The 13,412-nt window shown below is 44.2% G+C and overlaps 1 protein-coding gene across 1 annotated transcript; it reads right to left on the bottom strand.

Annotated features, from left to right (window-relative positions):
* Positions 1–1,211: 1,211 nt before the first annotated feature.
* Positions 1,212–12,760, bottom strand: dthd1 (death domain containing 1). Its single transcript, XM_041965602.1, has 10 exons — positions 12,328–12,760; positions 11,212–11,665; positions 9,641–9,971; positions 8,097–8,276; positions 7,295–7,557; positions 6,812–6,967; positions 3,775–4,058; positions 2,071–2,312; positions 1,911–1,968; positions 1,212–1,555 (listed from the first exon to the last, which is right to left on the bottom strand). Exons 1-10 carry the CDS (start codon positions 12,758–12,760, stop codon positions 1,212–1,214), a joined length of 2,745 nt encoding a protein of 914 aa, XP_041821536.1.
* Positions 12,761–13,412: the final 652 nt, after the last annotated feature.

Below are 13,412 nucleotides of genomic sequence, written 5' to 3' on the forward strand. Positions count from 1 at the left end.
TTTAACGTAGGCAGAAGTTAGCTGAACTACTTGCTAATTTCTAACTAGCTTGCTACTGTTGGCTGCAAGCTAGCTGGACATGCTAACTGTTGAAGCACACAAAAATGCTATTTAAACCATTCCTGACACTTTTGCTTTATTGCTAAGATATGATTTGAATTCAACTAAATTCAAGTTAATTCCATGATAACTGGGAAAACTACAGAGTAGCTAGCTACTAAACTGTGTATATCAGCACTTTTTATTTTAAAAGCAACAATAAAGAGACATAAATCACATATATATCTTCCAACTGATATCAAAATCAGAAATGTGCCGCTTATGCTGAGAAACAAGCCTTTGTTATCCAATCACTTATTGTCAGACACTGTGAAGTCTTAAAAACGAGTCGGTGTCAGGGAGCTGAAAACAGGTCACCGCTCAGCGTCAGCGTTTGTTTACCCAGAGAGAAGAGGCGGCCGACTGGTCGCGTAAATCATGTACCTCCGCGGAGCCAAACTCCAAAATAAAGTCAGAATGTGAGGGCGCTGTCAGAGATTAATGCCTTCAAAGATTTCAGACTTCAAACGTGAAAGTAACCTGAGAAGATTCAAAGTGTGGCAACACACACACAACCAGTTCATCACTAACTTTACTAATTAATTCTGAATCAAGCCGTGGCTGCAGATAATTATCTCTGCCTGTATGTAGAGTGAGACTGTGGACATTTATTGCATTATGAGATGTAATATGAGGTAAGGTGTTGATTACATATTGCAAAACTAAATATACTTTCCCATAGTTGACCTTGATTGTCTGAATGTCTCATTCAGTGTTGATCTGCAGCTATTCTTGCTTCAAATATGTCACAAGAAATGCTTAGAAATATTACCCACAGTGCTGGTTGCCAGCCCTTCATTTGGGACCCCCTCAAGGTAAAATTAAGGGGGCATAAGACAATGAACAGGACAGAAAAGCCAAGAAAATGTATTTGCTATACAAAATTGTGATTGAGTTTTTAAGATATTTCTCATCTTTACTGTTTTTCTTTTTTTTACTCAATAATATTAAGTCTTTAGACCCTTAAAAACTATTCAGTTGACCTGTTCCTGCACATATATTCGACTCAAGTCTGGACGAGAGCACGGACTCTTGCAGTCCAATACTGACCCCTTGTGGATCAGATGGAACACTACCACCATCTCATTTGGCAGGCACACGTGCTGAATGCATTAAAAATCAGTGTGATTTCTACTTTTCAGGCTTCCTGGTCTCAGTGAGCCTTGCCTGGAGGCCGCAGCCTGTCGCAGCAGCAGCTCTCTGGCCAGGTCCGGCCTGCCACTCTTGGCTAAGCACTGAGCCAGCTGAGAGGCCTTGGGTTGGTGTGTGGCAGCGGGCAGCCCCCTCCTCCACATGGCCAGGACAAGGAAGGCCTGGGTGGGTAGGCTGTCCCCGGCCCGGAGCTTCACCAGCTGAGCGGCGCTACGACGGAGACGCAGGGCGAGGACCAGAAGGGCCACTTCCTCCTCTGAGAGCTCCCCGGACAGCCAGAGAAGAACGGAGTCTGACAGCGAGTCTGGTGGGTGGGCAAGAGATGGAGGCAGAGAGTTTGCTGCTTGCTTTCTGGTGCTCTGAAAGTGATGAATCTCTATTTTTAACACTAGAAACAGCTTGTTTAGGCAAATTAAAAATAGTCAAGATCGTTTCACGATATCAATAAAATATTTCCTGATACTGATATATATCAAAATTTGGTATGAAAGCAACATTATATGTAGGAAAATCAAAATATAATAAAATTTACACCATACCAAACTCTAACAAAAGATTTTGTTCATTTTTTTTTTTTTTTTTTTTTTTGAATGAAAAATCATGTGCAAACTATGCCATCAGCCAGATTAGATTCCTCTGAAGCCGAACATGCCACTCACCTGTCTCCTCACATAACTTCACCCTGGCTACGATGGGCCGATTGATGGTCCTCACTTTCTGAAAGGAAACACAGTTAAAATGTTAGATGTCGCTTTTATTGTAACGATCAACGCTTTAACACCAAACGCAATGTAGAATTCCCTGTGAATGCTTCTGCACCTTGGGTAGAGTCAGAGACAGCTTACAGACGGGGTCTCCCAGGAGCTTTGTGTCCATCGGGGCGAGCTCGTCGCCTCGCCACTCCAGCTGCCCTGCGGTGACCTTAAAAAACATGGCCGTGCCCTTGTAGTGGGGGGAGCTGTAGTTCCCAAACGGATCCACTTCTGTCAGATGCACCAGGAGGTGATTCCTCTGCTGACTGTGGAAGGTGATTCGCTCATCATGTTGGCCATTTTGAGCTCCTATTGTGCAACATACAGAATCCTGTGATGAGCAGCTTGTAGCTCGATAGAAGACGTCAGAGCGAAGAGATTGAAAACATGCATGCATGTGTGGTCTGTGGCATCCATTTATGTGGCAACAAGCAGCAGGAAGACAAACCTGATTTGACTGACCCTGACTTCCTCAGCAGCAGCAAGTACTGTTTAATTACTGACTGGATGTTGTTGCTATAGCTACATTTAAGGTTACTGTTTTACGTGTTTTACTGCATCCGACTTTCTTTTTGCATCTTTCCCTCCATATGAAGTTGCTCAGGGAGCAGAAGTGTTCAGAGATGTTTTTGCATGGACAACACTGCGGTGTTAGAATACCAAACCCCGGCTTTGCATACAACATGTTTTATCTTCCGTCATTCCGGCTTTTTGAAATGAGGAAACGTAAAAGTGGCTTGGACCCAGGCTTTTCAGGAAGTAGCGTCAGGTGTGTGTAGCTGAGGATGACAGTCCCATAATCATAGAAAAGAAGCACAGTGCCCACACAGCGACAAAAAAGGTACAAAAGGTGAAAAAAATGTGAAACTGCTGCCATGCAAGCTGCTTTGTGAGGCTGTTCTTAGAGCTAAATGCTAACATCAGCTAACAATCACAATGCTAGCATGCTGATACTATTCATCCACAATTTATTATGTGTCATGGTCAGCCGTGTGTTGTATGTGTTTGTATTCCATCTTGAATGTTTTACTCTGAGGCTCTTTGTACACTTCTCCTGTGGGAGAGGAGCTGTTTACGTTAGCATGCTAACCATTGAAAATTAGCGCTGTGGGATTGTCAGTTTTGCAGGTATTTGGTCTTAAATTTAAGGTGTTGGACAAATTTAAATGTTGACCTGATGATGCTGCGAGATGAAAGTTATTAGGATTCATTCTCTAAGGGGTTGATGAAAATAGTTTTTGTGCGCCAATCCAGGTTGAGATATTTCACTGAATAATCAAAACCTTCACCTGCTGGCTGTGCAAGAGGAAAATTAAGGGTTTCACCAAAGCCCTAACAACCATAAATGTTTCTATCATTGTTTTTATGATTATTTTTGAGATATTTCAGTCTGTACCAAAGTGGTGGACCAACAGACAGACGATGCCATCCCAGCCAGTCCATGCTAGCATGGCTAAAAACAAAAATTGGCTTTTAAGAAACAAAAAAGAGTCAATTTACTTGAACTACAAACTGAAAAACAGTGAACGTTACAGTCACAGCATCATCAGCACAAATTACAGACCAAATCAACCTAAACCTTAAACAGGCCATCAGGCTGACAGCAAAGGTTAATCAGGAGAAAGGTGGTCAGATACGAGCATGTTGTCCTGATGTTTGGTTGCTTTTTCTCACATTTTGTACATGTGATGAACTGATTCTCTCATTTTTTGTCAGCGTGCAGGCTCTTACAATATGGAACATTTGTCAGTAAGTCAGCCTCACACCCTACCTGCGGAGGTGATGTTGCCACTGAACCGGAGGAGAAGCTGGTCTCCTTCGCGCATGGAGATCTCCGACGAGGGGAGGCCGGAGTAGCCCCGGGCTCTCAGCCTGGACAGCTCCCAGCCGAGGTCTCTGCTGGGCAGAGCGGCCACCAGGGCGGCGTGGGGCTCGGCCTGCCTACGCTGGAGGACGATGGTGACCGTGTGGCAGCAGGCCGATTCCTCCAGCTCCTCCGCCAGGGTGGCGAGACGGCAAGGCTGTAGCGGAGAGAGGAGACGCACCACCAGCAGCCTGAGCGGAGGGACGGAGGAGGAAGGAGTGAAGAAGTTCAGCTCGGCGCAGAGATTAGATTGTCGCCGAACAGAAGGAAGGGACGAGTCTGTTATCACAGGCCTGAATGCAGACTTAATATACTTAACGACACAATAAAGAATTCATATTCCTGGCTGCACATTTATTATTCCCTGGAAGCTCTTTTAGATAAGACTGACGAAGAGCATTATAGGAGAGGAAAGGAGAGAAATAATGAGAATCCATCCTTATTAAAGGAGCAGCTCACATTTTACAACGAGGTCGAATATTCATTAAGCTTTTTTCCCACTAAAAACAGAATCAGATCCCTTTATTTTCTCTGTCTATGACTTCTTTAGAGATTACTTAACATTTTTACCATGTGCTTACGCTCTGACACAGAAATGCTAAAGCCAGGAATTCAAAGCATTCAGGCCCCCCTTGATCCTGCCTGTCTTAAAGCCCTGCTGTAAAGAAAAGCTCGGTCTGTGTGTGGTTTGTTGTAGCGTAACGCTTTTCTCTTCATGGTGTGCCTTACACTGAACATGTCTACTTGACAGGGATGTACTCCTAACATCAGAAACCCCGGGCAGAAGGAGTGGTGAGTACTTCCAGTTGAAATCTTGTTGATATGTTTGACTCTGATTTAACAAGAGCGCCACGTCGTAAAGAAAATGCAGCATTTCAAGAAAGGGCGACGTCTGTAGTTCCACTGAAAAATGTGTGAGAGGCGTATACCCAAGTCTAAGTGTATCATATAAATATTCTGAAGTTGTATTATTTCATTGGTTCTAGCGTCAACAGAGCCACACTTGTTCCTGTAGGTCCTCACACATCAAACCGCTTCATGTTGAAGTTTCCACCGGAGCTCTTTGTCCACAAGTAAGGATCCATGATTTTCAGAGTGCCTCAGATACAAATTGTTGCCATCAAATATGCAAATCCACATTCCCCAATGTCCCATCTCCCTCTGTGGTCAGGGGCAACGTTCTCTCCCTCCTCTACGTGGTGGGAGGACTAATGATGACCATCACCGCTGGGAGTCAGTGTGTGGACGTGAACCCTGCAAACCTGCTGCGCCTGTCGAACACGCTCATCCAGCTCCTGGGCCTCGGACACCAAATGCATGTGAGAAACCTGCAACTGCCAACACCTCCAATCATGCATGTATGGCTGTTTTAAATTAAAGATTTAGTCTCATCATTGCATTTACTTCCTAAAGGTGTTTTCTGTATGTTGCAGGCTAACTCTGTGCCAAAAAGGAGACTAAAAAGGCTGTATTGCTCTGAAAGGTGCCGAAGAGAGTTTAAGTTACTTATCTTCGCCCTCATAAACTAACAAACCATTGACTTTCATCATCAGATGTTGTTTACTGTCCTCTGTGTGTGTTCCAGCTTCAGCAGCCTCCTTGATATGACAGGACCAACGCTTAGAGGAGCTCATGATTGGGAAGTTTTATGCTGGTTTCCTGTGCACCCCGAGAGGCAGACAAACCCGGAGTCGCCCTCCGCGAACTGCATTGCGGCACAAAGGTACGTCAGTGACAACGGTTTTGGTTTCACTTTATCTGCGATGCCTGAGGGCGTTCTCCGTTCTGTGGTCAGGCGCAGGTTTTATTACATCCTCATTTGCGGTGGGAGCAGCCGGCCCGTCCTGACGCTGCGCTTCGGAAACAGGAGCTGCAAGATGAGTGCCTTCAATCCTTCCGATCGACTGCAGTGGTTGATCAGCTTCGGCAGCAAGGCACAGGCGCGAGGAGATGTGGTGAGAGGCTGAAGATTATTACAGTTTGGCATCACAACACGACTCAAGCACCTGTAGGGTGCTGTTGAGGGTCTTCTTTTCATATAATGTTGGATGTTTTTCAGATTTTTCTTTTACTGGGTGGACAAACTGGACAAACCAGCACTGGATCTGACTCAGATGAGCCCACGAGTCTGGCCCTGGGCCTGTCGGCACTGTCTGTGGCGCTTCTTTGGATGTTTTTGCCTTATGTTGCCGTGTGTGCTGTGATCTGTTTGGGTTGGAAGGCACAACAACATATCTGCAGAGTGCTGCAGTCACAGAAATGCTCATAATAAAGATTTGAGTAGTTAGAGGTTGGAGAAAATATGAACAATGTCTAAAACTTTCTGTCTATATCGGACCTGGAGAGAATCATCCAGGCTTTCAGATCTAATTTACTGTAACTTTCAATACTTTTCACTCGACCCTCTTTTTACAGCCTTCAGGGCCCTGCAGCAAGGCATCTAACAAGATCAGAAAACCATATAACCTTTCTCTTGCCTCCCTGCAGTGGCTCCTTGTTAGCTTTAGAGTTGAAGACTTTTGTTAAGACTTTTCTACAAAGCACTATGTTGTCATGGCCCTGACTATGAACCGTGTCTCTGAGCTCCTGTGGCCATAAAACGGTAGTGAACACCTGACGCTGTCCAGACGAGCTCCAAGACATTTACCTGATCTGTCTTTGATCAAGGACGTAATCGAATTTTGTGGAGCAGACCTCCCACAGTCCACTCTGTTTTATATTTCCATCAAGTGAACACAATGTCTTATTTTGATTCTGTGTGTTTTAGGCCAGTACTGTACGGTGTGTATTCATCTTTCTTGAACTTTCCATTGGCTGTCCTGTTAATCCTGTTGGATCTAATGTTTCAGGGATAATTTAAATAAAGTTGAATTCTTAAGCCAGCCATTTAAATTTGCATGGAATTTGTGTGAATAGTGATTTCAAAAGACATTATGTTGCGAACCTGTCAAAGCTCTCTGTCAGCTCGAAGGACACCAGTCCATTTTGCTGGTTCCTGACGGTGACTTTATCCAGGACGCTCCACTGTTTGTCTCTTGAACCCAGAACGATCAGCAGCTCATTGGATATCACCTTAGACTTCACAGAGAGCCCCAGGACCCTGACAGACACATGAAAAAACAAATGTCTTTATAGCAAAGACGAAGAACTAACAGCAGCAGGATGTGGCGTTTAGGCACAGCAATGCTTTGAGGCTAAATCCTGACGTTAACACACAACAAGCTCACAATGAAATGATAGCATGCTGATGCTGAACAGGTGTGATGTTTGCCATGTTCACCTCCATTTAGCGTGTTAGCATGCTATGGTGAATAACATCCAAGGGAACCATGAGTGTCTGTACAAAATTTCATGGCAATCCATGCAATAGTTGATATTTCTGTTGGGTGGATGAACTGATGGCCGCAGCTGGTCACACGTCACTCACCTCCTTCTGTGGGAGGCAGGTTGATCCCACGGTGGAGAAGCACTGACAGGCCGAGTTCGGTGATCTTGCTCCTCGCCTTGACCCCCTCTGTGCCTCTTCTTATCAGGGTTTGGGGGACAGGGAAGGGTGAGGGTGAGGGGTCTTCTCAGGGGCTGAGAGGATGGGTGGGTGAGGTGGAGGAGTGGGCTTGTAGACACCACCGAGTGATAGGCATCACTTCTGGATTTGACGGCGGCCAGAAGAGCAGCATCCACAGGCTGGATCTGAGGCAGATGAGGAAACGGCTTCTCTGCATTATTTAGGCAGCAGTTTGAGACGCTCTGTGATGTGAAAATGTTTCCCCCCACGTTTGTTTTGCCAACAGCTTGTTGTTTTATCAAAGAGGGACATGCAGAGGGGGAGCTGTTGGTGTTTGACGTGAGATCAAGTGACAAACTGCTGTGGTGAAGTTAGATCACAGATGACTGGACTCAGAAGTCAATTCAAACATCAGCCACAGCTGTTCGTGTTTCTGCAGCGAACATCTGTGGAAACTCAAGTCTGTGAATTCTAAGCAGTCTATCTGTTTGTCTTTCTCTTGATTTGCTTTTTATATCCCTCTTTCCCTGACCATTTCTCTATTTTTATCTCATTTTTGCAACATTTCTTTTAATCATTAAGAGCTTGAACTCAAAGTACCCATTCTCTCAATCCCAAACAGCCCAAAACACATAACAAATCAGTTGCATAAAGTTATGAACAGTCTTGTATTAAGAGTAAAGTGGAAGACAGATGGCCAGTAATCAAATCATCATCTCCATACCATGGTTTGTGCCATCAACGGAGCAGTGAAGGATCCTGGGAGGTAGTTCAGACAGATTCGGGGGTCCATGGGAAGCTTGAGTGACAAGCCCTTTGAGGGAACTGTGTAGTTTTCTCTTTTTAGACAGGAAACTACTGCAAACAGGCCCAGGGAGTACACCCTCACCTCTGCAAATGAGCCCTGACAAAGACATAAAGAAAACATAACTGAACTCATCTGTTTTGGCCAAAGGATTTGAATAATTTATAAACCCACAAATCAAACTGTTTATGTAAGAAAACAATCACCAGACTGATGCTCAGTCTGGTTTTAGAAAAGAACACAGTACATTTAGAGTTGTTCCATCGACAAACAACATTGCAGAGGTGTATTTACTTTTGAGTTGTCATTTTTACAGAGGTTAAAGTAAATTAGTTTCAGTAAATATGCGCTAGGTTGTTTCAGAAATTATCTTTCAGACAGAAAGCAAATTGTTTCTGTGCATAATTGTAACTTCAAAGTCCTAAATATCATGAAAGGTGCACCACAATGCTCTATATTAGCACCTATTGTGTTTTCGATTTATTTAATCACTATAATAATATATAATCAGATTTGTTTTTATGCAGATGATACAGTTATCCATGCCATTGGCCCCTGTCTAAATCAGGCTGTTACTGACCGATAATGTGCCTTTCACAAACTGTACTTACCATTTTACCAATAACAATTAACCCCAAAAACACACAGAAGAAAAACAAATGCATAGCTTTCTCTGGAAATAATGCCCAAAATAAATTTGATTATAGTGACATCCATGCTGTCTACCTCTGATTCAAACAGCCATCAGACCTAACAAGACAGATCATCTTCAGGATCAGGATTTCAGACAAAACTGCATTTCTGTACTCTGCACCCTGGGCTTGGAATTATTTAGAAGACAAGCTTAAAACAGGCCTTCATATTGTGCTACCATGTTCATATTTTATGAACATGAGAATGTCAGTGTTTTGAGTAGTCAGGCTCTCTCCTTTATGCCTCTCAGGTCCTGCTTTAATGTGCTATAACAGGCAAGTAACAGGGCAGTTTGTTAAATAGTCAAGAAATGTAATTTACTAGATTCATGTACACACGTGTGGATACCCAGCACGATTTTAAAACTAATAAGGATGGACATAGTATAGAGAGTGCATATATGGAGGTGTGCTTTCAGGAATTTGTTATTAACCCAAACCTATGATCTTTTCCTAAATCTAAAGAAATTTTGGCACCTACTCCTATCCAAAGCGCTGCCATCATGTGAAATGTTTCTCAGTAAGTTTGAAAATCGAGCTGAATGTCACAAAAACATGGAAAATTCATGTTTGCATAAACAGATAGTGTTGATTACATTTCGGGACTATTTCACAAACTTCCGTTAGATGGTGATGGCGATAAATAAAGATAAATTTTTTTTATGTGACTTTGTGGAACCAACTCTTGAACCATTCTTGCCACTTTTCAGTTAATTGAATAAAATAAAGGTTAGTGTCTTTAAAACAAGCTGTCACTAAAAGGAACTTTACCCTCTGCCCTCCATATGTGCCCTCTGTTGTTACAGGGGTGACGTAGCTCGCCTTCCTCTCCCCATCAACTATCTTCATGGCGACATCCCTGTAGTTGCCGCGGTAACGTGCGCAGAAAGGCATGGCCACGGTCACAGGGAAGTGGAGGTTAGCTCCGTCCTGAACTTTGACCCTGATCACTCTGCTGACCAGCTCCTCCGAGCCGGCCACCATCAGGCAGCTCAGGGCGTCGGCCACCTCACATCTCAGCAGTCCAGCCACACCCGTGGGCGCGATGAGGAGGCACGTGTCCGCTACATCTGAGTGGCTGTCGTCCTGTTCACCAGTGAGCCTGGAAATCATTTCAAAACAGATAAAAGTGTATACAGGACTCATTATTTTGAAGCACAAATTGAAAAACTATGCCCTGAGGAACAGCTTCAAAATGTTCATTTTGCTCCCTGCATCATTGACATGACAATGTTTGCTCTTAATGTTAGCAGTCCTGGGGAGTCGTAGCATATGAAATATATTTCTAGCAAAAAGTGCAAGCATTTTAAGTATTTCTGAAATGCTGGCACACACACATTTCCATATCAGCCTCTCCCAGATTGGCTTCTCCCTCTGATCTGAATTTTTCTGATTTGTTTGGCTTATGGACAAACGTGGGCATTGACCTGACAGCGAACTGTACGAAATAGGCGGCCACGGGGAGGCCGGGCGGTCAGGACACCACGAACCTTGAGATAAACCACTGCGGAGAGTTTTGCTTCTGTATCAGTGAGCAGGAGAAATGAGGTGACGGAATCAAATCATGTACAGACTCACGAGCTGGAGCCATTCGGGCTGAGTCAGCTCCCAAAGTTTTCAAAAATACCAAATACGTCTGGCTGAACATTCCAGAAAACGTGTTTAAAATGATGCACAAGAAACGTGGAATAATTAAGATGGAACGATGCAGCCATAACAAACACAAGCTCCTGGGTTTGAATATTCCACACAATGTAATCATCATATACTGTACCTTCAGTGTAGAGCTGGAACGGGCTTACATATGATACTGTATAGCACTGGTTCCCAAGGTGGGGTTCCTGATCCCACTAGGGGTCACCGAAGCCTCACAGGGTGGCCGCAAAGCCTCCTCGGTATTTAAGGGGTGTCAAAAAACATATACAGTGGGCCTATATCATAGTATTTCATTAATTTCTGTGAAGATTACTAAATTTAATTAAGGGTTTGGTGAAGTCCTGAAGCTACATTCACAGAGTCTTCACTCTCTGCTAAACAGCCTCATCCTGCATTAGAAAGGTGTGCAGTTAAAACAACCACAGAGCTAACAGAACAATGACCAAGAGTTGAGGTGAAGAACAGACTGAATTCATCAAAAAAGAAGCCTTTTAAGTATGATGATATGAAAAAATGTATAACACAGACAGAGAATTGATATTGGATATGAATGGATCTGAAATATTCATCAAATATGTCACTTAGTCAGGCGTCTTAAAGAGACCGTGCGTAAAGGGAAATAAAAGAGAAAAAGTCTTTGCTGAGGGTCAAATGGGGACAAAAGGGTGAAGATTTTGTTAACTTACCCGACTGTGATCCATTGTTTGTTCGCCTTGTCATTTTCATTCGTCTCCTCCAGGACGTCTGTCTGACTTTCTTGAGAAACACAGTCCTCATTATCACTCCCTCGACTTCTGACCTCTAGTTCTTCTCCTGCATCTTCCACATGGTTGCATTCGGAGTCGCTGTCTCTGGACTCTGATGTCCCCTCACTGTCTGGTGATGGTGCCGTATTGCTTTGATCATCTCCACCTTCAGCGTCCTGTTTATGCCCACAGTCAACTTCCGGAGGATCATGGGAGTTCAGGTGATCGGGGTCATCCTCAGGTTGCTCTGACGCTGCATCCACAGCTGAGATTTCTCCATCCAGCTTGGTTCTGATTTTGTTCAGCGTGTCCATGATGTTCAGTAAATCCTCCTCAACGCCCAGAAAAATATCACTGAAGGAGTCTGAACAGGGTGTGGCTTTACATTCTGGATCTGAAACAACACAGACACACAGAACAACGGGAGCAATTAAATCGAACTTTTAATCAACAAACTGCATTTTTCAGAGCTTATTTGCTTCGCCCTTGGAAGCAAATGTTTCGTAATTCCCGATGGGAGGCGAATATTCACCAGTGTTAATTTCGCCCTTGCAGTCCTTCAGTGTCAACCGACACTTCAACTCCTTTCATGCTTACATTAAAACTGCAGCTGGCACTTAAATTGCTTTTAGTGTTTAAACTTGAGCTGACAATGCAACACCTTTTCCTGCCTTTCAGAACTGGCAAGTCATGCTTCAATTCCTTTTGTTTTTCCTTTCACTGATATTGTCACTGACGCTTCAACTGCTTTCAGCACGGACACTATAATTGACTTTAGCTGTTTTAACGACGCTTTAACGCCTTACAGTCCTGCAGCTGACACGTGGAGCCCTTTTCATGCTTGTGTTTCAGCTTCCACTGACGCTTGAACTGCTCTCAGTGTTGCAACTTCAACTCACATTTTAACTTTCTTTTTTGCTTTGAATTAACTGACACATTAACTCCTTTTACTGCTTCAACAGTAGCAGTCACTCCGACCTTAATTCAAACTCTACTTCCTTGTAACTTCTGACTCAGGCTGAGAGGGACGAGCATCAGTCAGGTCGACTCACACACCTGTTGGAGGTGGATGCTGCTGATCGCTGCCCCCTGGTGGAGACGTGGCCACCATGTGGGCACATCCTCTGAGGACTTCCCTCCATGCTGTCACTCTGTCTGAATGAAAAACACTCAATTCCCTCAGCACTCCCAGAACTCTCTGCATGCTCCCCTTCTCCTCCCGCTCTTCGTCAGCATTTCCGCCTCTCTCTTCATCCTCCTCCTCGCCGTCTCCTGAACTGAGCGGCCCTTCTTTGCTCCCTCTCTGCATTTCCTCTCCTCTGCCTCCACCTGGTTTGTTCGTTCCCTTGTGACAACCTCTGCGGCGTCTGACGGCCTCAAGCCCCCGAATAGTTTCAGTCAACATGTTGAGGAGAGCGTCCTCCTTCCACCTGTCAGGAAAAGACTCAGCTTCATCCATCTGTTTGTTCAGGTGCAGATCTGCATCCATGCTGAGCTGAAAAATACAACAGATAAGAGTCACGAGTATCTAATCTGGCCTGTTTTCTGTCCCCGTTTCAGTCCATCTTGCAGATGCCAAAAGCAATTCACCCCTTTAACAACATTTTGGTGAATCACATCAAATATTCCCTAAAAATACATGCATTCCCTCGTGTACCTCCTTTTATATTTGAAGCTGAAGCCCCCTTGTTTGTTGTGTCCTTGGCATTGACTGTTGCTGTGTTCCTCGTTTAGGAGCCAATGCCGTATTTATATGGCTGCCAGCAGTAAAGCATGTTGCCAAGGCGACCCCTGGAGGCGTGGCAGGGAGGGACAAAAGAGGAGCCACAGTGCAAAAGATTCACAGGAAGACAGAGTGCTGTCCTGCGGACATCTCGTCCCTGTCCTCTATTCTTCTGCCACTCATTTTACTGCTCCTATGTCCGGACAGTAAAAGCTCTTTAACGTCACCCACTATGGAATCACTCAAGAAAAACAAAAACAAAAACATGTGGCGGTTACTCAATGATGGAGTTTGCATAATATTATTATGCAAAGAGGTTGTAGTCTTACAGGCTGGCTCCAGAGCATTTTTCTGAGTCTACAAGTCTACAACATTACAAGCACTGTGTGGGGTCACTTTAAGGGTTTCCTGTGGAATT

This window comes from Chelmon rostratus, chromosome 23 (genome assembly GCF_017976325.1).
Source record: "Chelmon rostratus isolate fCheRos1 chromosome 23, fCheRos1.pri, whole genome shotgun sequence".
Lineage (NCBI taxonomy): Eukaryota > Metazoa > Chordata > Actinopteri > Chaetodontiformes > Chaetodontidae > Chelmon > Chelmon rostratus.

Coding starts and splice junctions, on each gene's coding strand:
- dthd1 (XM_041965602.1), bottom strand. CDS start 12,760: ATGGATGCAGATCTGCACCTGAACAAACAGATGGATGAAGCTGAGTCT. Junction 7,558..8,096: donor CGTTGATGGCACAAACCATG/GTATGGAGATGA, acceptor CATCTGCCTCAG/ATCCAGCCTGTGGATGCTGC. Junction 1,556..1,910: donor GAAGTTATGTGAGGAGACAG/GTGAGTGGCATG, acceptor CCCACCCACCAG/ACTCGCTGTCAGACTCCGTT.